The sequence below is a fragment of the Cervus elaphus genome, chromosome 24, assembly GCF_910594005.1.
Source record: "Cervus elaphus chromosome 24, mCerEla1.1, whole genome shotgun sequence".
NCBI classification, from domain to species: domain Eukaryota; kingdom Metazoa; phylum Chordata; class Mammalia; order Artiodactyla; family Cervidae; genus Cervus; species Cervus elaphus.
Window position 1 is genome coordinate 20,372,517 of NC_057838.1, and position 26,248 is coordinate 20,398,764.

Here is a 26,248-nt window from a genome sequence, read left to right on the forward strand (position 1 = left end):
TCGTGTACATTTAAGTCTGAGAGACCTGCTGGGCATTCAAGTAGATGGTCAAGCTGACTTATAAATCGGACAACCAGCCAAAGAGAAGCAGCCTGTGAGACGGGAGGTGAACCAAGTGGACGAGGAGGGACGGAGACCTTCTCTCACCAGGATTACCCCGTGGTCCTCAAAAACTCAGAATTCTCAGGACTGAAAAAGATAAGAAATCTCAATGTTCCTATCTTCGCCTGTATTACTTTTCCTCCTCAACCTTAGGACACTTCTGTGCTCAATATCAAGTTCCACCTGTTTCTGCAAATAGAGATCAGAATTCGCTGCTCCTGTAGTAAAGCACTATAGATTTTTATTCTTCTCAAGTCAAAAGCAGGTTTTTAAAAAAGACTAACCCTTAACATGCTTCAAATGATTTCCCTTTTGGAAACTACGGACAGCATGCCCTTGCTTTCCTCCTTCAGTTTCATCCTGAGTCTCTCACTATTTAGAAATCCCTCCCCCCAACAATTTCATTCAATGGCAATATCCACTGAGAGTAATAGGCAATGATACCAGAATTTTATCGGTTCAATTTCTTCTTCTATTTGATCTCTTCCCATAATTATCCTAATAACACAACTTCTAGGTTAGTTTTGTTGACCTACATTTGTCTAGGTTCTAAAACAAATATAAAAAGGGTCCCACTACCAATGAAGTATAAAGTCAGACAAACTAAAATATGCCATGAGTTACTAGTCTTTATTTTCAGCTTTATCTTCTGAATTTACCTTTAATGAGATGTCTTTACTCATTTCTTGGCTTAGAGAAGCAAGAGGACTGACAGAATTAAAAAATATAACTGATACGAGTTCATATCCCCACCCACCTCTGAATATAGAGTCTAAGATGGACATGTACTCCAGAGCAACATGGAGCCCCAGATGTGACAGATCTCCCTGGACTAAGTTCAAAGCATTTATTTCTAAGGTCCTAATTCAGAAGGTTATAACAAGAACAAAAGCTAACCTTAAGAAAATCTACTACAGTGTGAAATGAAGTATTATTGGGGAGGAGTGGAGAAAAAGCTACAGAAAGCATGAAGATGAGCCAAAGTGGAAACAACATCCAATTGTGGTTGTATCTGGCGCTCAGATGTTGTAAAGACTATATTGCATCAGTTCAGTCGCTCCGTCGTGTCTGACTCTTTGAAGCCCCATGAACCGCAGCACGCCAGGCCTCCCTGTCCATCACCAACTCCCGGAGTCTACCCAAACCCATGTCCATCGAGTTGGTGATGCCATCCAGCCATCTCATCCTCTGTCATCCCCTTCTCCTCCTGCCCTCAATCTTTCCCAGCATCAGGGTCTTTTCAAATGAGTCAGCTTTTCACATCAGGTGGCTGAAGTATTGGAGTTTCAGCTTCAACATCACTCCTTCCAATGAGCACCCAGGACTGATCTCCTTTAGGATGGACTGGTTGGATCTATATTGCATAGGAACCTGGAATGTTAGGTTCATAAATCAAGGCAAATTGGAAGTGGTCAAACATGAGATGGCAAGAGTGAACATCAACATTTTAGGAATCAGTGAACTAAAATGGATGGGAATGCACGAATTTAATTCAGATGACCATTGCATCTACTACTGTGAGCCAAGAATCCCTTAGAAGGAATGGAATAGCCTTCTTAGTCAACAAGAGTTTGAAATGCAGTACTTGGGTGCAATCTCAAAAATGACAGAATGATCTCGGTTCATTTCCAAGGCAAACCATTCAACATCACAATAATCTGAGTTTATGCCCAACCACTAATGCCAAAGAAGATGAAGTTGAACTGTTCTATGAAGACCTATAAGACCTCCTAGAACTCACACCAAAAAAAGATGTCCTTTTCATCAGAGGGGACTGGAATGCAAAAGTAAGAAGTCAAAAGATACCTGGGGAACAGGCAAGTTTGGCCTTGAAGTACAAAACGAAGCAGGGAAAAGGTTAACAGAGTTTTGCCAAGAGAACACACTGGTCATAGCAAACGCCCTCTTCCAGCAACACAAGAGAAGACTCTACACATGGACATCACCAGACGGTCAACACCAAAATCAGATTGATTATATTCTTTGCAGCAGAAGATGGAGAAGCTTTATACAGTCAGCAAAAACAAGACTTGGAGCTGACTGTGGCTCAGATCAGCTCCTTATTGCAAAATTCAGGCTCAAATTGAAGAAAATAGGGAAAACCGCTAGGCCAAAGACATACCCAACTGAATGCAGAGTTCCAGAGAACAGCAAGGAGAGATAAGAAAGCCTTCTGAAGTGAACAGTGCAAAGAAACAGAAGAAAACAGTAGAATGGGAAAGACCAGGAGGAGAAGGTGGCGACAGGATGAGATGGTTGGATGGCACCGCTGGCTTTGGACACCAGTTTGACCAAGCTCGGGGAGATGGGGAAGGACGGGGAAGCCTGGTGTGCTGCAGTCCGTGGGGTCACAAAGAGTAGCACACGACTTATCGACTGAACCACCACCACAAAATGAAATTAACAAAAAATGACTGATGTGTCAGTCACTTAATAGTATTTTTAATCCAATAGATATGTTATTTCCTAGGACCTAAAACTTATTTGCGAAGTACCTAACATTAGTTGATTAAACAGAGGATTCTCTAAGTAGAATTTGGCCTCCAAATGAACAGATATTCCTGATCCAATAGCAACATAAGCTGATCTGTAATAAATCAAGGCGGGTTAAGATTCAAAGTCTCACTTGTTATCGTGGTAGAGAAGCATCACAGATTCACCCGGGACCATTGGAAAAGGGGCGCCGTTTCCAGCCAGATCCCTGCCCAAAGAAGAGCCACCTGCTCTTCAAATGGAGAGCGCCCCACTCGAGGCTCCACAGTGGGACTACAGGGTTTTACTTCATAATGTCAGAGGTTTAAGTCTTCTCGTTACCTACGAGCTGAGGACAGCTACCCAGGCGTAACCAGGAAAACATCAACACAGTTTAAAATCTCCACTTTTATTGTTCTAAACAATAAAAACTGACACTCTGAAAAAGCAATACAATTGGAAAACTTGTTTCAATTTCTACCCAACTGGTGAAGTTAAGACTACACAGAATTTACTTACTTTATGCTATTGTACAATGACCAATATTTTTCAGCAATAGCTGCTCAGGACCCAGATGGGAGACTACTAGTAGGAATGACCAAGCTATGGCTGAAGAATGGCTGCACCTATGTGTCAACCCTCCTCTGAGGAAACCCATTTATAAGAGGTGGTAGTGAGAGGATGTTCAGATATTTACCTGAATGTTTGAAGCAATAAAAAGGTAGTCCAGTGGCTAGCTAAGACTCTGCACTCCCAATTCAGGGGGCCCAGGTTCAACCCTTGGTCAGGGAACTAGATCCCACATGCTGCAACTAAGACTTCGCATGCCCCAACTAAAGAAACCACATGCTGCAACCAAGACTGAAGATTTGCGTGCCACCACTAAGACCCGGAGCAGCCAAATAAATAAACACTTTTTTAAAAAGGTGAAACACGGTCCCTAGACTAGCAGCATCAACATCGCTTGGAAACTTGTCACAAATGTAAATTCTCTGGCCCTCCTCCAGACCTACTGACTCAGAAACTTTATCAGTCATGTTTTGATAAGCCCTCAGGGGGATCCCAATGCATGCTAACATTGGAGAACCACGGCTTTGTGAAAAGCCACAGATATCCATTCAGTCCATATTCTTTCCACCACAAAGCATTCGGGACCTTCTCCTGGGAATAACTTGTCTATGTCAAAATTAAGAACTAAGGGAATATAAAGCTGTTTTAATTACAAATCCTTTACCAGTAACCAAAATTCACTTAATAGTCATTCACTTATGTAACAGGATTGTACATCTTTTTAACAGTCTAGGATAGCTCTGGCTCTAACATACAAACATGCTCCACAATTCCACTTATCTTCATATACATTCATTACACTTTTGTGTACAGTCCATACATTTGAATATACATACATGTGCATTCACACACACACAGGCATACATGCAAAGGCTCAGGGTGCAATAGATGCCCATTTAAAGACTCAGCTTTGACTGGGCCTTCAGGGATAAGCTAGGAGGCAGGACTGTAGGATGCAGAGTGTTTTTGTTTAAAATCTGAAGAGAAAACGCCAGCCACACCATGGAAACAGCTCTGATACACAACAGTGGCCCATTCTGCACCACTCTGGAGCTTACCTACCTAGTATACATTTGCCTTGGCTGGGGTGTTAGCTTCCTTCTGCTGCTGTAACCAATTACCACAAACTCAGTGGCTTGAAAACTATACAAATTTATTACAGTCCTAGAGTTAAGAAGTCCAAAATGGGTCTAGTGGGCTACAGTAAAGCTGCCAGCAGGCTACATTCCTTCTGGAGGCCATAGGGGAAAAGCGACCTCCTTGTCTTTGTCTACTTCTTGAAGCAGTCTTCATCTGTTGGTTTGTGGCAATCTTCTTTCCTCCATCTTCATCTCCCTCTGACACCCGACTCTCCTGCCTCTTTCTTTCAATTCTAAGGACCCTTGTGATTTCACTGGGCCACTGGATAATCCATAATAATCTATTTCAATAGTTCTAATTAAATCACACCTGCAAAATGCCTTTTGCGATAAGGTGCCTTCCAGGTGACACAGTGGTAAAGAATGTGCCTGCCGATGCAAGAAGCCAAAGAGATGTGGGTTCGATCCCTAGGTTGGGAAGATCCCCTGGAAAAGGAAATGACAACCCATTCCAGTATTCCTACCTGGGAAATCCCATGGACAGAGGAGCCTGCCAGGCTACAGTCCATGGGGTCACAGAGAGTCAGAACCAACTAAGCGTCTAAGCACAGCACAGCAATCATGCTTGCTACCAAACCTGGTAAAATTTCTGAATTGGTAGGCAGCTACCTAGTCCCAGGGTTGCATTCTAACGGTTTGTAAAAACTGCTCATCTTATCTGCCACATGAAACTAACATGTCAGCCGAGATTATTAAACTTAGTCTTCCCATACAATGAGAAACCATTAAAGCTACTTAGTTATAAATAATAGTAAACACAGCAAAAGCTAGCGATGTGCTTCCTATGTAAGTGCATTACACATATTAACTCAATTTAATTCTTGCCGACCTTAGGTGGGGGTTACTAAAGAGTTTGCTGAAATGAGCAAGAGGTAGAATGGGATCTAAACACAGGCCCAGGCCCCAGAGAGGGCTAACGACAGCTGCTCACTGCTGCCCTCTACCGCTCACTTGACTACACGCAGGGGAATATTTAAAGCGACCGTCACTGCTTAAAAGGAGCAAAAGGGTATCTGAATAATGTATGTAAGGACATCCCTAGGGAGCAGAGGTGCATATATCCTGGGCACTTATTGAAAAGTAGGGATGCCAGCTTCTACCATCTACTTTAGGAATGGAGGTTCTCTCTTCCATTGTATCTTTTAGTGACAAGACCATTAGATTCATCACATCTACGCTTAAGTATAGTTCAGTCACCACAGGAACCAATAAGTTTATTGCAATAAATAAAATATTAACAATATGATATTTTTTATATACAAAGAGAGTCATAAAACAAGATTACAATCTCCACAGGTGTCTATGAAGGATTCTAATTCAATCACTCCCTGGGCTGAGCAAGCAGAGCTAGATAACTGTGAAAAGAGCTTTATTGTATACCCTTTAATACCTTTTGAACTCTGAACCATGTGTATAAATCATCTAATTAAACTGTTAAAATTTTAAAAGGTGACAATTAACTGAAAATTTAGAAAACACTGGAACTATTCTAGTAAAGAGACTTGGTGGTTAAGAAAATTAGACTTGGAATCAAACCTCTGGGGTTAAATCTCTATAAAAACTATAGTCAATCAAATAGGATAACTGGAGGAATAACTGTATCTTTTTTGGTAAATAAGGCAACACTTCCACGGCAAGTCATTTTCCTTTGGTAGAGCTCAAGAGTTAATTTGAACGTAAGAAAATTAACTTGTGAGCAAATCTGAATAAAAATCTAACTCCTGAAAACCAGAAGAGTAAATACTAAATTGTGTCAACACTCAACAGTCACACCACCAAAGCTGGCGCGCAGATGACACCACACTGAAGCGGGTCGCTGAGACGCCTTTTACAGTCCCTGCAGGGACTTTTCAGGGTGATGTCCCCCGCCCTGTGTGTTCAGTCGCACCCTGCTCCTTGGGACGCTATGACTGCAGCCTGCTAGGCGCCTCTGTTCACGGGATTTCTTGGGCAGGAATACTGGAATGGGTTGCCGTTTCCTCCTCCAGGGTTTTTTCCCGACCCAGGATTCAAACCCGTGTCTCCTGCACCGGCAGGTGGATTCTTTACCACTGAGACACTTGGGCAGCCACGCTAACTAGAAAATAATCACAGGATTCTACTGGAACTCCTAGTTACAAATTAATCAAGCCCGATTTTCAGTTTCCACATCTATGCCTGATTCTTTTTATATTTCAGGAAAGGCTTCTGTAAAAAATGAGAACTGTACATGCACAACTGAGAATGTTTCCTTTTGAAAGGTGAGTCTGATCGGCTTACTTTTGCTGAGGGATCAGATCAAGATGGCGGAGGAGTAGGATGTGGAGCTCACCTTCTTTCACAAATACAGAAAAAACACATCTACATGCAGAACAGTTCTCACAGGACATCTACTGAAAGCTTGCAGAAGACCTCAGACTTTCAAAGAGGCAAGGAAATCCCAAGTAACTGGATAGCACACACACAAAGACAAAGGGATCCAGATAAGACCTGCACTCGTGGGAGGGAGCTGTGAAAGAGGAAAGGTTTCCACACGCTGGGAAGTCTCCCCCTGGTGGGGAGATCAGCAGGGACAGAGGGGGAGCTTCGGAGCCTCAGAGGAGAGTGCAGCGACCGGTGTGTGCAGGGCAAGGCTGGCAGAGAGCCGCACAGAGGGCTGGTGCCCGGAGCACACTCAGCAGCCTGAGACGCTCATCAGCTGGGCAGACTCGGGCTGGGTGCTGGGGCTCAGGCTTCAGAGGTTGGGTGCTGGGGAGAGGACGACAGCCAGCACACACTGAGGAAACAGACAGCAAACATCCAAGCCAAAACAAATTGCACGCTAAAAAAAAAGAAAAAAATTAAACCAACACAAGCCACACAGAGACGCTGCCACATACAAACAGCCCTCCAAGGCCACAGTAGATAACCGTTTCTCCTAAACTCACAGAGTGAGAGAATATAAGTAAAACGAAGATGCATAGAGTCCCAAATAAGATGAACCCAAACAGACTCACACCAAGACATACAGTGTTCTAAGGGCAGCAAGTGAAAATCAAAGAGTTCATTACAAGGTTCAAGGGAACCCCCAAAAAGCTATCAGCTGATTTCTCCACAGAAACACTGGAGGCTAGAAGGGAGTGGCAAAATATATTCGAAGTCTTGAAAGGGAAAAATCTGCAACCCAGAATATTCTACCTAACAAGACAATCGTCTGGAATGGGAAGAAAAATAGACCTTCTCAGATAAGAACTAAATGAATATAGCAATATTAAACCTATCCTAAAAGAAATATTGAAAGACCTTCTCTAAATATAAAAGAAGCAAGAAGATGAAGGAAGAAAGAAATTACAACTGGAAAGTAAATCACTTAAATTAGACAGTATACAGATCAAAGAGAAACACCTATTTATGGAACTGAAAATAAACACACGGAACAGAAAGAGAATGAAGACGAAGACATAAAAAAGGACACCAGGGACTTCCCTCGTGGTCCAGTGGCTAAGACTCTATGCTCCGGGGTTCACTCCCTGGTGAGGGAACTAAGCCCCACACACCACAGTTAAAGAGTTCACATGCCACAACTAAGACCCTGAACAGCCAAATAACAAATATTTTTAAAATAGTAAACAGAAAAGGACATAAAAATCATAACATGCGGGGAGCTCCCGGGTGGTCCAGCGGTCAGGACTTGGCACCTCCACTACCAGGGACCTGGATTCAATCCCTGGTCAGGGAACTAGATTCTGCATGCTGCAACTAAGAGTGCGTGTGCCACAGCTAAATATCCCACATGCCTCAACTTAAGACCCGGGGCAGTTACATAAAAATATTTTGGAGAAAAAAAAATCATAAAATACGGGGAAGGAGAGTAAGAAAATGCAGGTTCTTTTTCTTTTTTTAAAAGCATGTGTTTGAGCCTATATGACTATCAGTGTAAAGCAAGCAGATATAAGGGGTTAACATACTTGAAAAACAGGGCAACCACAAATTAAAAACAAATAATAGATTCACAAAAACCAAAAAGAAGAGACAACAAGCACAAAAGGAAATCACTTAACCACAAAAAGAAAAAACACTTCAATTGGAAAACTAGTTAAAATTAAAACAGCAATAAATACATATGTATCAATCATTACTTTAAATGCCAACAGACTGAATGTTTCAGTCAAAAGACTGAATAAAAACTGGATAAAAACCAAAAAGCCTAGGGAATTCCTGGCGGTCCAGTGGTTAGCACACCATGCTCTCACTGCTAAGGGCCCAGCATCAGTCCCTGATCAGGAACTAATATACCACAAGCCACATGGCGCAACCAAAGAAACCCCCCAAAACCAAGAGCCAACAGTATGCTGCCTACGAAGACCCAGCTTAGGGCAAATGACACGCAGAGACTGAGAGTGAGGGGATGGAAAAGGATATTTCATGCAAACGGAAATGACAAGACAGTGAAGAGTAGCAATACTCGTGTCAGACACAACAGACTTTTGTTTTTTTTCATTTATTTTTATAAGTTGGAGGCTAATTACTTTACTATATTGTAGTGGTTTTTGCCACACATTGACATGAATCAGCCATGGATTTACTTGTGTTCCCCATCCCGGTCCCCCCTCCCGCCTCCCTCTCCATCTCATCCCTCCGGGCCTTCCCAGTGCACCAGGCCCGAGCACTTGTCTCATGCATCCAACCTGGGCTGGTGATCTGTTTCACCCTTGATAGTATACTTGTTTCGATGCTGTTCTCTCAGAACATCCCACCCTCACCTTCTCCCACTGAGTCCCACAACAGACTTTAATACAAAGGCTACAGAGGAGGACACTGCAGGGCTTCCCCAGCAGCTCAGTGGTAAAGAATCTGCCTGCCAACTCAAGAGACAAAGGTTCAACCCCTGATCCAGGAAGCTCCCACCTGCTGCGGGGCAACTGGGCCTGTGCGCCACAACTGGTGAGCCTGCACGCAACGGCCACTGAGGCCCGCAGGCCTCGCGCCCGCGCTCTGCGGCAAGTGAGGCCACCTCAGGGAGAGGGCGGTGCGCCGCAACCAGAGACCGGCCCGGGCAGCAGCCAAGAGCCGGCACGGACAAACATTAGTGAACATTTTTAAAAGCACACTATATAATAACAAAGGGATTAACATAAGGAAAAACTTGTACACTCACCGAGATATATACACCTAACATAGGAACACTCACATACATAAAATACTGATGGACATAAAGGGAGAACTTTATGGAAATACAGTATTAGCAGGAAACTTTAACATCCCACTGACATTAATGAACATAACTTAAGAGACAGAAAAATCAATAAAAATTAATCAATATCAAATAAGTTGATTTAAAAAAAATCAATTATACACTAAAACAGTTAGACTTGATTATTTTCAGGACATTTTATCCAAAAAACCCAAAACAGTCTTTGCAAGTGCACATGATATATTCTCTACGACCGACCACATGCTAGGGCCTAAAACAAGCCTCAGCAAATTTAAGAGTATAAGTGTTATTTCAGGAACCTTCTCTGACCACAACAGAATGAAGCAAGAAATCAACCACATGAAAAGAAATAGGGAAAATAATGATTCCATGCACACCAAACAACATGCTACTTAAAAAAACGATGGGTCAACAATGAAATCAAACAGGAAATTTAGAGAAAATCGACTATGAAAATAGTCAATTGACTATGACACTATAACCATACAAAATGTACGGGATGCAGCAAAAGCAGTTCTGAGAGAGAAGTTCATAGCAATACAGGTCTTCCTCAAAAAAAAAAAAAAGGGCAAGAAAAATCTCAAACAACCCAACCTACCACTTAAAAGAATTAGAGGAAGAATAAACGAAACCTAAAATCAGCAGAAGGAAGGAACTAACCAAGACCAGAGAAAATAAACAGACTAAAAAACAATCACTAAAATGAAGAGCTGGTTCTTTGAAAGACTAAAGTGACAAACCTCTGACAAGGCTCACCAGGAAGCAGAGACAGAAGACCCACATAAACAAAATAACAAATGAAAAAGAACTCTCAACTGATACCACAGATACACAAAAAAGCAGAAGAGAATACTATAACCAATTACATATGCCAAAAAATTCAACAACCTACAAGAAATGGACAAGCTTCTAGAAACATACAGCCCCTGAAAACTGAAACAAGAAACATAATTTGTACAGAACCTTCACTAGAAATAAAACAGAATTTGTAATTAAAAAAAAACTCCACAAACAAAAAGTACAGGATCAGATGGCTACCAAACATATGAAGAACTTAGACCAATTCTTCTCAAACTTCCAAAAGACTGACGAGGAGAGAACACCCCCAAAGACATTCTATGAGCCACCATCACTCTGATAATAGCATCAAAGTCACCACCAAAAGAGAAAATTACAGGCCAGCATCTTTGATGAATTTAGATGCAAAAACTCTCAACAAAATATTAGCAAACCAAATCCAAGAACATATAAAAAGAAATACACATCATGACTAAGTTAAATTCATTCTGGAGTCACGAGGTTGGCTCAGATATATGCAAATCAATGTGATACATCACATTAACAAAAGACAAAAGCCACATAAGCAGAAAAAGCATTTAACTACCATTCACGATAGAAACTCTTACAAAAGTGGGTACAGAGGGAACATAACTCAATGTTACAAAGGCACTGATGACAAGCCCACAGCCAACATAATACTCAATGGCGAAAAGCTGAAAGTGTTCTTGCTAAATTCAAGAACAAGGCAAGGATGCCTACTCTCACCACTTCTACTCAACGTATTATTGGAGGTACTTGCCACAGCAACCAGAAAAGAAAAGATATCCAAGTTAAAGGAGAAGAAGTAAAACCGTCACTATTTGCAGACATGATGCTCTATTCAGAGAAGCTTAAAACCTCCATATATAAACTATTAGAATAAATGAACTCAGCAAGATAGTAGGATACAAGATTAATATACAGAAATCTGCTTAATTTCTTTACACCAACAATGAAATATTAGAAAGAGAAAGTAAAGAAAAAATTCCATTTAAAACTGCATCCAAAAATCTTAGGAATAAATGTAGCTAAGAAGGTGAAAAACCTGTATGCTGTAAACTATAAAATATTAATAAAAGACTGAAGATAATTCAAAGAAATTGAAAGATATCCCATGCTCTTGGATTAGAATAATTAATAGTTAAAATGGCAATACTAAAATAAATAAATAAATAAAAATAAAATGGCAATACTACCGAAAGCAATCTTCAGATTTAATGTGATATCAAATCACCCATGACATTTTTCACAGAACTAGAATAATTTAAAAAAATGTATATGGAACCATGAAAGACTCAAAATCGCCACAGCAATCTTGGGAGGGGCAGGGGAAGACAAACGGCGTAACTCTCCCAGACCTTCAGACAACACTACAAAGCTACAGTAATCAAAGCAATTTGGTACCGGTACAAAGAGAGACACATGTATCAATGAAACAGAACAGAGAATCCAGAAATAAATCCGTATTCTTTCGGTCAATTAATCTTTGACAAAAGACGCAAGTGTGGAGAAAGTGTACTGGGCAAATGTACTCTTTAGCAAGTGTACTAGGCAAGCTGGATAGCTGCGTGTAAATCAGTGAAGTTAGAAAACACTTCCCAACCTGCAGAGAAATAAACTCAAAATGGCTTAAAGACTTAAACATAAGACATGACACCATAAAACTAGAAGAGAACATAGGTAAACATTCTTTGACATAAATCATACCAATGTTTTCTTAGGTCTCCCAAGGCAATTAAAAAAAAAAAAAAGGGACCTAATCAAACATACGAGTTTTTGCACAGCAATGGAAACTCCAAAAAAAAAAACTCCAAAAAGACAACCTACGAAATGGGAGAAAATAGCTGCAAATAATGCAACCAACAGGGGTCAAATCTCCAAAACATACAAACAGCTCATACAACTCAACAACTAAGACAACCCAATCGAAAACTGGGCAGAAGACCTTAAAAGACATTTCCCCAAAGAAGACATACAGATGGCCAACAGGTATATGAAAAGATGCTCAACATAGCTAATTATTACAGAAATGCAACTCAAAACTATAATGAGGTACCACTTCACACCAGTCAGAATGGCTTCAAAAAGTCTACAAACAACAAATGCTAGAGAGGGTGTGGAGAAAAGGGAACCCTCCTACACTGTTGGTGGGAATGTAAATTGGTGCAGCCACTATGGAACAATTGAAGGGATTCACATGAAATATTATGCTAGGCAATAAATGTTAGGAGACAAATCTGTGAAAGAACTGATATTCATTTAAGTTTAAAGTGTTATAATTTCTTTAAAAGGGTGTATAAAAGTAGAATTTCTTTATGATTACTCAAATGCATGTTTAATGATTATTCAAATGTATGTTTTAAAAAATGCAGCCTACATGCAATTCATTTTTCTACTTTTTTTCTTAAAATGCTGGGAGAAATTAAGAGGTAAATTACCACAATTCTACAACCTATAACATACTCATCATTAATACTGCAAGGAGCAGAGTCAAGTCCCAGAAAATCACCTGCACTTCTAATATGGATTATGGTCAACCTCAGGTGTCAGCTAGGAGGAGGACCGAAGGAAGACTGCTAGGGTAATTGAAATATTGGACAGAGATAGTATTTTTGAGGGAATAAGCTATGTACAAATTAATTGAGGTACACATTTAAGACTTGTGGGGAACTAACTCCCTTAGCGGTCCAGTGGCTAGGGGTCTGAGCTTCCACTGCAGGAGGCAGAGATTCAGTTCCTGATCAGGGAACTAAGATATCGTATGCCACGCTACAAAAGACTTGTGCACACTACTATAGATACTTCAATAATAACAACCATTTAAGTAATAAACAATTTATTTGTTTACATCTAAGCTTGACCAAACTAACACTGAGCGAGTTTATCAGCTGCTTGAAGCTTCAGCTTTGAAAATCTGGAATGGATCAATAACACTTCTTGGGTTACTGTGGAAGAGAAACAACGCATATATAGTATTTAGTACACTGCTTCACGTCCAGTAAACACTCAGTGAATGTAGGTCTAATAAATTATCACTACAGATGGTGTACTGCAACTTTTATCAATGTGAGATGTCTTTATCCAGTTTAATAATAACAGTAATAAGTTACAGATATTCCCCCAGGCCCAAAGACAGACACATCCAGAGTTCTTTATATAGAAGGGTGAGTTTCCATGTCCTCATTCATCCCATGGTATGCACATTAACTTATTCAACTATTCCCTAAGTAAGAGAAATTCCAGCTATTTCCTTTTTTCTCATTAGAAACTAAGCTATAATGAATGTCCTCACCTCGACATTGTTTCTTCTGATCTTTTTATGTCTAAAATAGATTAGTGCATAAACTATTAAGGTTCTTTAAAATAATAGCATTGAAACATGTATATTATCAAGTGTGAAACAGATCGCCAGTCCAGGTTTGATGCATGAGACAAGTGCTTGGGGCTGGTGCACTGGGAAGACCCAGAGGGATGGAATGGGGAGGGAGGCAGGAGGGGGGACCGGGATGGGGAACACATGTAAATCCATGGCTGATTCATGTCAACGTATGGCAAAAACCACTACAATATTGTAAAGTAATTAGCCTCCAACTAATAAAAATAAATGAAAAAAAAAAAAAGAAACAAGTCTCAAATAACTGAATGCCTACCCATCAAAATCCTAAAATAATATTAATACCAAAATTAAGAGTATCGCCATAGGCTACAGATTAGAATTACCTGAAGAAAAACCTCATAAATCCTAAATCTGTATGTCAAATGAAAATTCAGCTTAAAAAAAAGTTTTTCTTCTATAATTTACAATAATCACTAACTAACGTAGTCTAAAATCTATAGTTCTTTCCAAAAGTTTGAGGAATTAAAGATTTTATTTACTGACAGAAAAGCAATCACAAAATACTCAAGTGAAAGTCACTCAGTCGTGTTCAACTCTTTGCGACCCCATGGACTATACAGTCCATAGAATTCTTCAGGCCAGAACACTGGAGTGGGTAGCTGTTTCCTCCGCCAGGGGATCTTCCCAACCGAGGGATCAAATGCAGGTCTCCCACACTGCAGGCGGATTCTTTACCAGCTGAGCCATAGGGAAGCCCAAGAATGCTGCAGTGGGTAGCCTAACTCTTCTTCAGGGCATCTTCCCAACCCAGGAATCGAAGTGGTGTCTCCTGCATTGCAGGTGGATTCTTTACCAGCTGAGGTACCAGGGAAGCCCAACCCTTACGTGAAGAGATGTTAATTCCCATTTTGCTGAAATAAAATAGATACACACACAAAGAAACACATCTAGGATGTAACTGCTTTTCTTGAGGGGGATGCCAACTGAAGTCCAGTTTCAGCTTTATCCCTTGACATATTCAATTTTTGTACAATGAGTATGTACTCGTTTTGTAACAACAAAAATGTTCAGTTCCTTTTAAAAACAAGTGTCCAGGACTTCCCTGTTGGCTCAGTGCTGAAGAATAAGCCTGCCGATGCAGGAGACACAGGCTTGCCCCCTGGTCCAGGAAGACCTCGCACGCCACGGGGCAGCTCAGCCCGTGCCCCACGACTGCGGGGCCTGTGCTCCAGAGCCGAGGAAGCACAACTCCTGGAGCCTGAAGACTCCCCAGCAAGGGGAGCCCCCGCAGAGAGCCCCTGCGCTGCGCTAGGGAGCAGCCCCTGCCCGTCGTGACCACAGAGAAGCCCGCCCAGCAACAAGGAACCGGCACAGCCAATTAGATACAGTTAATGAAACAAACAAACGCAAGAGTCCCTCGGGTCTCAGCACCCAGCAAACGCAGGCGCCCAACAAGCGCCTCCCACGTCACCCAGTCCTTCCGTTAACACCGGCAAGTCACACCGGTCAGTGTTCCGACCGCTCAGCGCACCTCAAAAAGAAATCCTTTGATCTTTCTAATGGTCAACCACCCCATAGCTCTATTTGCTATTCTGCCCACTCTCACTTTCAAATCAGCAAAACACGGCATTCTCATTAAGCGGAAACCAGATTTGACACGGTTTATTTTAGCCACAGACTCCACCTTGGTGCAGGCTATTCTCAGCACAAATCTGCTTCATGCCCGAGACCAAGTCCCTTGCTAGCTGGACTTCTGATTCATTCTCAGGTTCCACACTGAAACCATGTTCCTAAAAATAACTGACATCCTTTCCTACCTGCTTCTCTTCGCATTTTGTCTTGGAAACACCCCATAACACATCTTGGTCCACACCCTCTGTTATGAAATCACTTTCCACAAACTATTGCTTTGCTGGCTCACAGTAAAACGTTCTACAGTTTTTGTTAACTGAAGCTGTCTGAGAGAAGGAACCTAATTTTTAATTATTACCATTAATTCAGGCTGCGATGCCAAAACACCATTTTGGATTTCTGCGAACGCTTAGGTCAGAGCGTGACGCAGCCATACCGACCTTGGTTCAAGTACGTGAGCGTCTCGTCGTGCAGCTTCACGGCGGGCGATGTCGCGGCACACATCACATACTGGAAGGGGGGGTGTTTGGTCTCGTCATCCAGCGGAAGGCTAGAATCTTCCTGCTTGAAAATGGGCAATGCCAAGACATCGCTGAAAAGAAAAAGCAACACTGACCTTACTCTGGGTTTAAAATACGTAAAAACATACAGAAGTATTTAAGGGTAGTTTCTTTTAAAATTTAAGATCACAGATATTATCAAGAGGGACTTCCCTGTGGTCTAGTGGTAAGGGTTTGGCACTTCCACTGCAGGGGGCATGGGTTCGGATCCCCAGTTAAGGAACTAAATCCTGCATGCCACTCAGTCGCCCCCCATATGTAGAATAAAAGAACTATTAATGCTAATCTGGCTTCCCCAAAAGATAGCTTCAATAACCCATATCTCTAGTGGGAGAGAGAGGGGTGGGTGGCTATAATTAGGCAAAAGTATTAAAACAAGAAATATTTAAAGTAAGCAGTATTTAATAGTTAATAAAGTCCAAACTACTGATAAAGAGATCAGGCTAATAATATATCTGGTACTTAAAAAAAAAAGTTATATCAAAAAATTCTTGAAAAATTTAAAACTCATTCTTTCTATTAAAAAAGAACAGCCACCTGTTTTGAAAGGTAGGTCGCCCTGGCACCATGAAATTACAAAGAAGCATTTGATTAAAATGGTACTTTATAAAAAGTTCCCTACTAGGCTTAGCCAAGTGCTGAGAGCATAAAGCTTCACACTCAGAGTCTAAAACAATGGCTTCTTCTGAGAAGCAAACAGTAGCAGTATAAACAGCTGCTATTTTTTTCCCCCAAGAATAACTTGGGGCATTGATCAGGAGGGGGTGGGGGGGATCTTCTGGGGCACTGTCTATATTCTGTTAACTTGGGTGGCTAAACACACATGGATGTATTTGGTTTGCCTTTTTAAAAAAAAATCGGCTCTTTCACACACCAGAAAATTCACCCTTATAAAGTGTATGATTCAGTGGCTTTCAGCATATTCAGAGCTGTGCAGTCTTCACTGCCATCTAATTCCAAGACATCCTCGGCACCTCAGAAAGAATTCTCAGACCCCTAGCAGCCACTCCCCATGCCCCCACCCTACCCATCACCCGAGCAGCCACTGACCTGCTTGTCTCTATGGACCTGTCTATTCCAGATATATAACGCAAACAGAATCACGTGACCTTTTGTGACTGGTTTCTTTTATTAACACCTGGTGTGTTTTCAACGTCCATTCACGTTGTAGCATGTATAGTACGTCATTCCCTCTTACGGCCGAATGATATTCCATTGTATGAATATACCATATGCTAACTATCTATCATCGGATGATGGACCTTTGACTTGTTTCCATTTTTTGGTTATTATTAATATGCTGCTATGAACACTTGTATATGTTTTGTGTAGACATGTTTAATTCCTTTGGATCTATATCTAGAAGTAGAATTACTGGGTCATATGGTAACTCTATCTACCTTTTCGAGAAACTGCCAAACTGTTTTTTTAAAGTGGCTGCACCATTTTATATTTGCACCATTAACATATAAAGGGTAGGGTTTTAAGATAATTTGCTGAACTGTACATTTATATCCTGATGACTTTTCTATGTCCATTTCTCAATAAGAAGTAAAACAGCAAAATATCCAAATGAATGACTACTATAACAAGGACCTGAAAGACTTGTCTGAACTGCTTGTATGTTCTTATGAGCTGTTAACTGACTTAGACATCTGGGTGGCCCATTTTAATTAAATTCAACTTAAAAAAATGTGGAAACCCTGTATTTCCTCTTCCCACATACATTTCTATTAAAGCACCAGACTGATTATTCAGGGACTAAATTACACACTAATTCTCCTCCATTTATACCTAGAAAATGTCAAAACACTTCTAAGTCAAAAGTATAACTGAGGAATGCGTAGTTAGCAATGGTCTCCGGCCCTCTTCTAGGACAGAGAGATATAAAAAACTTTTCAGAAAATTTACAAATAGTACTTTATAAAGACTCAGGGCAGCTCTCTTTATGAAACAACTATAGCAGTCAAAATAGCGCCACAGTAGATGAAAATAAATATATATTCTATGTTACATATATGTAATTATTTAAAGTTTTCTGGGTGAGAGAATTTCCTGGTGGTCCAGTGGTTAGGACTCCATGCTCTCACTGCCGAGGACCAGGGTTAAATCCCTGGTCAGGGAACTAAAATCCCACAAGCTGTGCAGTGTGGTCAAAACAACAAAAAAAAAGTTTTCTTGGTGAGAAAGGAAAAAAATGAGATGAGAGCTATAAATCAGATGCTTTAGTTAATCATACTAAAAAGTGACATGGAGAATAATTTTAAGATCTTAATGCTAACTGCCTTGGTTGATCATTACCTACATAAGGCATCAGACTGCAGAAGATTGGCTATTTATAAATAAACTGCTACATACAGTAAATAAAATTTTATTTGCTTCAGATTCTAGAAGGCCACCACCATTATATTCCCTCGGTTATGGTAGCTCAGACAGTAAAGAATCTGCCTACAAGGCAGGATCAATCCCTGGGTTGAGAAGATCCCCTGAAGAAGGGGCTGGCTACCCACTACAGTGTTCTTGCCTGGAGAATCCCATGGACAAAGGAGCCTGGCGGGCTACAGTCCATTGGGTTGAAAAGAGTTAAACACGAATAAGTGACCAATACCTTTATTTTCATAGCCTACTATGCTTTTGGTAGGTGCTAAAAACTCCTGAGTAAACATAAACATGTAGAGATCATCTGCTAATGCAACCCCAATTAACTTTTTACTTTATTAGAAAGACAATGCATTCCAACCAACACAGCAGCCAGAGTGAGCCTCTTCAAACAGAAGTCGGACCATTTCATTCCTTTGCACTCTCTTCATCACCTCAGTTTTGAAACCAAGGTCCTTGGAAGGACCTGGTTCAGTCACACCAGCCTCCTTCCTCAACTCTTCCGGGGCCTTTGCACCGGCCCTGCTCTGCTGGCATCCTACTGGCTCACTGCATTCAAACGTCACCTTTTCAGGGACAGCTGTAATCCTCCGTGGGCACTCCCAGCTGCTCCTTTTCTGCTCTATTTATCCACAAAGCATTTCACTTTCCAACACTATACCAGACTTACATTTGTATCCCCCGTAAGTATAACTACCCTCCAAATTGGTTTCTCTTCACAGACTTAAAACCCAGCATCTAGCACAAAGGAGCTCAAATATCTGCTAAACTGACGAATGAACTGCAGCACTGATATTCAACCATTACTAAAGTGAAAAGCTAGATCTCCAGACAATTTAAGATCATAATTTCTACCAGGATGAACCATAAGAAAGTTCTGGTATTCAGTTGATTTTGTAACCTCATATTCCAGACAGGTAGGTCTCCCAGGGATCTGACAAGCACATGAAAAGACACAAGGGTTCGAATTATTCCAATTAATCCTGAAATGCCAGTATCCAAAAATATCCAAGTGCGCAAAGACAAACACAACTTCAGGCGCAAGAACCAACAGCAAAAACAACAGATGGCATCGACCCGGTTCCAGATCCTGTCTGTGGGCATTCCCGGCTCTCCTACCTCTGCTGCAGAGGATTAGAGGTCTGAAGACTGCATATATAAGACACCTCGCCAGCTGGAACCTTGTTAGGTTGCTCTGAGGGGAAACGACGAGGGAGTGGGGAAGAGCAGAGGCAGGCGACCACAGCTGCAGGAAAGTTCAAGGCGGCAGCAGCCTTGCCACCACCAGTCCGGACCTTCTCCGTGAACCCTTCTAGCACTTTCACAATCAAATACTTCACTAAGCCCTTCTCTGCTTGAAACATCTCACTGCATTCTATCTTCCTGACCGGACACAGACCAATACCCACCGAAGACTTCAAGATGCCAGAACTACTGAACCTACATGATAAAATTAAGCTTACTTTGTTTAAAGAAATAAAGAACTAATGTTTAACAGTAAGATCACACAGAAATAAAGAGTATATAGGGAAAATGGAACAGAAACATAAAGTTATCTGGGAGGCAGCACAGAAAATGCCGAAGAGATGTTAAGAAAGAAAGGGAGAAGATTTTACACTGAAGTCTCAGGAGAGGAGATGGGGCAGAGGCAGGATTGCTATAAAGGCCCAGCAAAGTCCAGACCAATGAAATACATTAAATTGCTGATTTAAGAACCCAAAATAACCAAAGTAGGATAAATAACTCACCCAAACACATGAAGAAAAATTTGTAAGCCAGTATGTGTGTTCATATTTCAGAAGTCCAATTTTTTCAGTAAAGTACTAAGTATGGACATTCCACTGAAAGTAGGCCCTGGGAGGAAGAGTTGTGGGTCTGAGATGGGGCCATCCCATCCTTAGGCAGAGCTCGAGAGGGACTGGACGAGGACACAGTGAGACCACCAACCAGCAAAGGGGTGCGCTTGAGAGCGGAGCAGGTGCACTTCCCGTGCGGCCCAATCAGTGATGCCTAGAGCCCCCCTCTGCTACCTATGTAACGGAGAGGAAGCACCAGATTTAAGCAGGGTCACGGCTGTGTTAAACAAAAGAGGACAGGGGAATAAAGCAAAAGGGGGCGAGAGAACAAGGGTATATGTGGGGAAGCAACTACAGTGATTGACCGGGAAAATTTACACTGGTTGGGGAAGAAAACAGGCGCTCAAGAGGGTACGTGTGCGCGTGCTCAGTCCTGTCCGACGCTCTGCGACCCCATGGACTGCAGCCCTCCAGGCTCCTCTGTCCATGGGATTTCCCAGGCAAGAACACTGGAGTGGGTTGCCATTTCCTCCTCCAGGGGATCTTCCTGACCCAGGGATCGAACCCAAGTTTCCTGCATTGGCAGGTGGATTCTTTACCACTGAGTGACTGGGGAAACCGCTTCAAGAGGGTGAGAGATTGTGATCTGAGAGCAGCATCAGTGGTTGTATGAATAAATTTAATGGGTCTAATGATGGCTGGAGGAGGGTAACCAGGGAGCAAGTGAAGGGCAGGGGGCAGCAGGTGAAGTCTGGATCTGAGATTACAGGTGGGTCGCATGATGGGTAAATCAAGGTCTAATGTGTGACCACAGGACTGAGTAGCTGAGATGATGTCACTGTAAGAAAGACACTCAAGGAACAGAAGTGTCAGGCTGCTGGGAGGCCCATTTAAATATCTTCTGAAATCACCACAAATGAACAGATTAGCCGTGTTCCCTCTGACGGTGAGCCAGGATCTTGAATTTTTAAAACAAGACATGACCCCCAAACCAGATGGCTGCCATCACTGAGTACCTGGTGACAATCAGTGGCATGAAATTCAAAGCTGGGGGGCTTGCAGAAAAGGAGAGAACAGTCCGGAGGGGGCTGTGAGAAGCCAGAAGGACCCCTCCCCAGGCTCCCGGTGCAAGGGCAGGGTTGGGAAAATAAGCCCCCGGCAGTTGAGAGGGTCTCACGGGAAGTATCCTCAGATAGCAGGTTTCCACAAGAGTAGGGTAGGGGAAGACAGCATCAAGAGACAGAGCCGGCTATACTAGTTTCCTAGGGTTGTCATAACAAAGAACCAGAAACTAGAGGCTTAAAACAGCAGCAGTTTCCTGTCTCACTGTTCAGGGGCCGGAAGTCTGAATCCAGGTGTTGGCCGAGCACTGGGAGGGAAGACCTCTCTCGCAGCTTCTGGGGTCTGGTGGCTTCTCACTTGTAGGTGCAGCGCTCCAGGCCCATGGCCAGCCTTCCTGTGTGTCTTCGGTATTCTGTGTGTGTGTGTGTCCAGATTTCCGCTTTCTATAAGCACACCAGTTCTCTTCAACTAGTGCCCACCCCGATGACCTCATTTTCACTGGATTACCTTTGTGAAGTCCTTATTTCCAAATAAGGTCACATTCTGAGGCATTGTGGGGCGGGGGGGGGGGGGGTGCCTGGGACTTCAACGTATCTTTTTGGGGGATACACAATTCAATCTGTAACACTGACCGTTTAGGAGATTTTTCTGATAGACTGAGAATTCCAGAGAGTAAAGTGGGAGAATTTTAGAAACTGGTCAGAATGGGGAGCTGGCTACAGAAACCAGCAAGCGCAGAGCACCGTGCTGAACACAAGAAAAGGAGTGTCCTGGAAATCTGGAACTTCCCCCAGTCCCGAGAAACAAGGACCAGGCGCAGGGGGCTTCCCTGGCTCAGTGGGAAAGAACCCATCCGCCAGTGCAGAAAATGCAGGTCCTGGTTTCCTGTCCGGGAAGATCCCACACACTGGGGAGCAACTCAGCCCGGACGCCACAACTACTGAGCAGAAATGCCGAAACTGCTGAAGCCCGCGTGCCCTCGAGTCCGTGCTTCGCAAGGGAAGCCGCCAGGAGGAGCCCGCGCCGTCGCAACTGGACAGCAGCCCCTACTCGCTGCGACCTGACCAAGGCCCTCACAGCAACAAAGACGCAGCACTGCCAAACGTTAAAAAATAAGAGAGTCAAGTGCACAAAAGGACTGGTCCAGCGTGCCCTAAAAAATGAGATACACGTCTAGGAGAGACGGATCAAAAAGAGAAGGCACTGATAAAGATGAGTAAAAAAAGATGTAACTAATGATATAAAAACTAGTTAAGATGGGAATATCACTAACAACTATAGCAACCTATTTGAAAATATGGATAAGATGAACAATTTTCTAGAAAAGTAACACCAAAACTTTAAGACATAAAAAACTTTAGGGGAATTCTCTGGTGGCGCAGTGGATAAGAATCTGTCTGTCAATGCAGGGGACACGGGTTCCATCGCTGGGCCGGGAAGATCCCACATGCTGCAGAGCAACCAATTCCCTGTGCCACGGCTACTAAGCCCACAGTGCCTAGAGCCTGTGCTCCACAAGAGAAGTCATCGCAGTTAGCAGCCCGTGCACCACAATGAAGGGGAGCCCTGCTGGCCACAACCAGAGAAAGACCATGCAAAGCAATTAACAGCCAGCACAGTCAAAGCAAATAAAATCATAAAGACAGAAAAAGCTTAAAAAAAAATGCTACAGAGACTGATACTGTGGTTAAAAATTTTCCCCCAGAGAAAACTTTCCCAGAGGAGTTCTACCAGACTTGCAGGGGCAGCTCCTATACAAACTATTCAACAGGACAAAAACCGAGGAATTAACCTTATTCCTTATGAAGACTTATGCAATTGTGACATCAAAACGAGGTACCAACAAAACTAGAAAAGAAAGTGAAAAGCTCACGTCAGCCATAAATATAGATGCAAAAAGCCTAAACTGAGTATTAACAAATCAAATTCAAGAGTGTGATGACAAACCATCATCTAGCTGGGTACTTCCGAAGAACACAAGGATGGAATCCAGAATCTGCAAAGAGGACAACAGATTTAGAACACTGATGGGCCCTGGATTTATAAGAGAATGGCAGTATAAAGAGGTGAGAGACAGTGCTCACTTCAGCAGCATATATACTAAAACTGGAACGACACAGAGAAGATTAGCATGGCCCCTGCGCAAGGATGAGACGCAAATGCGTGAAGCGTTCCACATTTTTTATACAGAGTGCAGTCAGTCAGAAAGAAAAACACCAATATACTAACGCATACATATGGAATTTAGAAAGATGGTAACGATGACCCTATATGCGAGACAGCAAGAGAGACACATATTTAAAGAACAGTCTTTTGGACTCTATGGGAGAAGGCGACGGTGGGATGATTTGAGAGGGTAGTGTTGAAACGTGTATATTATCATATGTGAAGCAGACCACCGGTCCAGGTTCGATGCATGAGACAGGGCGCTCAGGGCCGGTGCACTGGGATGACCCAGAGGGATGGGATGGGGGGAGAGGGGGGAGGGGGGTTCAGGATGGGGAACACATGTGCATCTGTGGCTGATTCATGTCAATGTCTGGCAAAAACCACTACAATATTGTAAAGTAATTAGCCTCCAATTAAAATAAATAAGTTTAAAAAATAAATAAAAATTTTCAAATGGCAAAAAATAGAGGTGAGAAATAAACAGTCTTTTCAAAGATATTAGGTAAACTGCAGGCTCATATAACGGCAACTGCAACTAACAGGTCTTCTCTCATACAATACCAAAAACAGAAGAAAAAAAAACACAACTCTAGAGAGACTGTAAACTTAGATATAATATGTAAAGTAATAAACCTTCAGAAAAGACTATAAGAGTACTCTAATGACCTCGGAGTAGGGAAAGACTATAAATGAAAAGGCTGGTCAATCTGACTGTATCCAAATCAAGACCTTCTGTTTAAAAGCCACCATAAAGAGAATGGGAAGGTGTCATGGAGTAGAGGAGAGTTATCTGTGGCATATATGTGTAATCAAGGCTAGTATCCAGAATATATAAAAGACTACAACAAGAAAATAAACACAGGCTTTCCTGGTGATCCAGTGGTTAAGAATCCTGCCTGCCAATGCAGGGGACACAGGTTCAATCCCTGGCCTGGGAAGATTCTGCTCGCCATAGAGCCGCTGAGCCCCATGTGCCACAACTACTGAGGCCTGGGCACCCTAGAGTCCATGCTCCGTAACAAGAGAAGCCACGGCAATGAGAAGCTGCACACCGCAGCTAGGGAGTAGGCCCCACTTGCCACAACCAGAGAAAAACCCCCACACAGCAATGAAGACACACACAGTCAAAAATAAAAATAAATAAAAATGTAAATACCTTTGGGGGCGGGGGGGAACTGAATGGAAACAAAGGTGCTGCCTTCAAAACCTGGGAGAGAAACTCACAGATAAATGTATAGCTACGAATGGATTAGAAGCACACCAAAGGAGAAAGAAAGCACCTAACCAAAGACAGAAAATAATCAGAGTAATCAAAACAGGAAAGAACCACAAAAATAAAACAGAAACACAATAAAGAAAAACAAAACCAAAATCTGATTTCTTACAAAATACTAGATATACACAAACTTCTGAAATAGGTCATGGAAGAAGGAAAACACACCAAGAAACACATGGAGTGAGAGAAACGGTATAATCACAAATATTGGAGAAATCAGTTAAAAAAAAAATTGGAAAAAAATCCCACAACTAAGATAAATTGTGAATTTCCTATGCCCATTAAATAAATTTAAACAGGCAAACACCTATGTAGCCAAAAATAAAATAAAATCATCTAGTCCAGATTGTCTTTATAAAAAGCTTTATATAAAACCTTGAAGAAAAAATTAAGTCCCATGCTCAGATGGTAAAGAATCCGCCTGGAATGCAGGAGATCTGGGTTCGATCCCTGGGTCAGGAAGATCCCCTGGAGAAGGACATGGCAACCCACTCCAGTAATCTTGCCTGGAGAATCCCCATGGACCCAGGAGCCTGGCAGGCCCCGGTCCATGGGGTCACAAAGAGTCAGACACGACTGAGTACACAAAAAAATATTTAGCCCATAAAAAGAAAGTTATCCAGCTCACATGAAGCTGACACAGCCTTAATGCTTTTTTAAAAGGACAGGGGAAAAAAATAAAATAAAATAAAAGGACAGGCGAGCCAAAAAAAGAAAGAAAGAAAATTGAGGCTCAATCTCAGCTAGGAACAGAGACAACCTATTTATGAAACTTTGGAAGCATTCTCTCTAATCAGTAAGTAGACTAAAGACTCAAGTTCTTGGTGTTTCTAAACACTGCAGTGAAGTCTAAGGCTTATCCCACACTAAGGCAAGAAAATGAAATGTAAAGATTACACAGGAAGAAACAAACCCATCACTATTTAAAGATATCAACTAGGATATCTGAGCCCCTAAAATTATTAGAACTAATAAGTTCAGCAAGGTCCTGCAGAGAAGAGAGAGAGAGAAAAAAAAAGAAAGATAAAAGAAGAAAAGAAAATACAGCATTCACATGTGATTTTCCTTCTATCCAGAAAGATCACCTTCCACCTTGAGAAGACTTCTCAGTTATTCACTGGTGAGCAGCCAACAGGTGCAGTGGAAAGAAGTGGAGGTCAGACCCCCAACTTCAAATCCTATTTCTTCCCTTTGCGGGGCTCTCTGAACTTTAAGAGTGGGTTTGCTTTTAATTTAGTAGAAAATACTTTAAATATCCACACTCTAGGCACATATCAGATGAGAAGTTCTCAAAGTATGGTCGTAGAAATCCTGGAGAACCTGAGATTTTCCGGGGTTCAGGAGGTCAGATCTACGCTCAGAATAATACTAAACCATTATTTGCCTTTTTCACTCTTGACATTTGCACAAAACCGATGCTGGTTAAAGCTGCAGGTGCCTTGGCATGAATCGACGCAGTAGCACCAAGCTACACAAGCAGTCATTGTATAAAAACATTAACTTTATTAAATACTGGTCCTTGGGTAGGTATAATGTATTTCTGTTGCACACCTAAGTGCAATGGTTTTCTAAAGAAAAGGTTTTTATGAAACTGATCTGTGAATGGATTAAGCAGCTTCTCTTACAGAATATCATTTTTACTTAAAAACTGACAAACTATGATTATTCATTTCTGAGTATTTGACAGAAATTTCCTTAAAAATAAAGTGAGCCCTTTATTTCAAGGAAAACAACTATGACAGCATTTGTTACCAATGACAAA

The 26,248-nt window shown here is 41.9% G+C and overlaps 1 protein-coding gene and 1 non-coding gene across 3 annotated transcripts in view; one reads left to right on the plus strand and one right to left on the minus strand.

The window, feature by feature from the left end:
* Positions 1–26,248, minus strand: part of UBP1 (upstream binding protein 1) — a 64,715-nt gene that overhangs the window by 32,682 nt on the left and 5,785 nt on the right. For both annotated transcript variants that reach the window (XM_043886932.1, XM_043886931.1), the window contains exon 2: positions 15,685–15,836. In XM_043886932.1, the coding sequence (XP_043742867.1) occupies positions 15,685–15,836 (152 nt within the window). The remainder of the gene's footprint in view (positions 1–15,684; positions 15,837–26,248) is intronic.
* Positions 23,118–23,224, plus strand: LOC122683338. Its single transcript, XR_006337690.1, has one exon. It is a non-coding gene; the product is annotated as a U6 spliceosomal RNA (small nuclear RNA).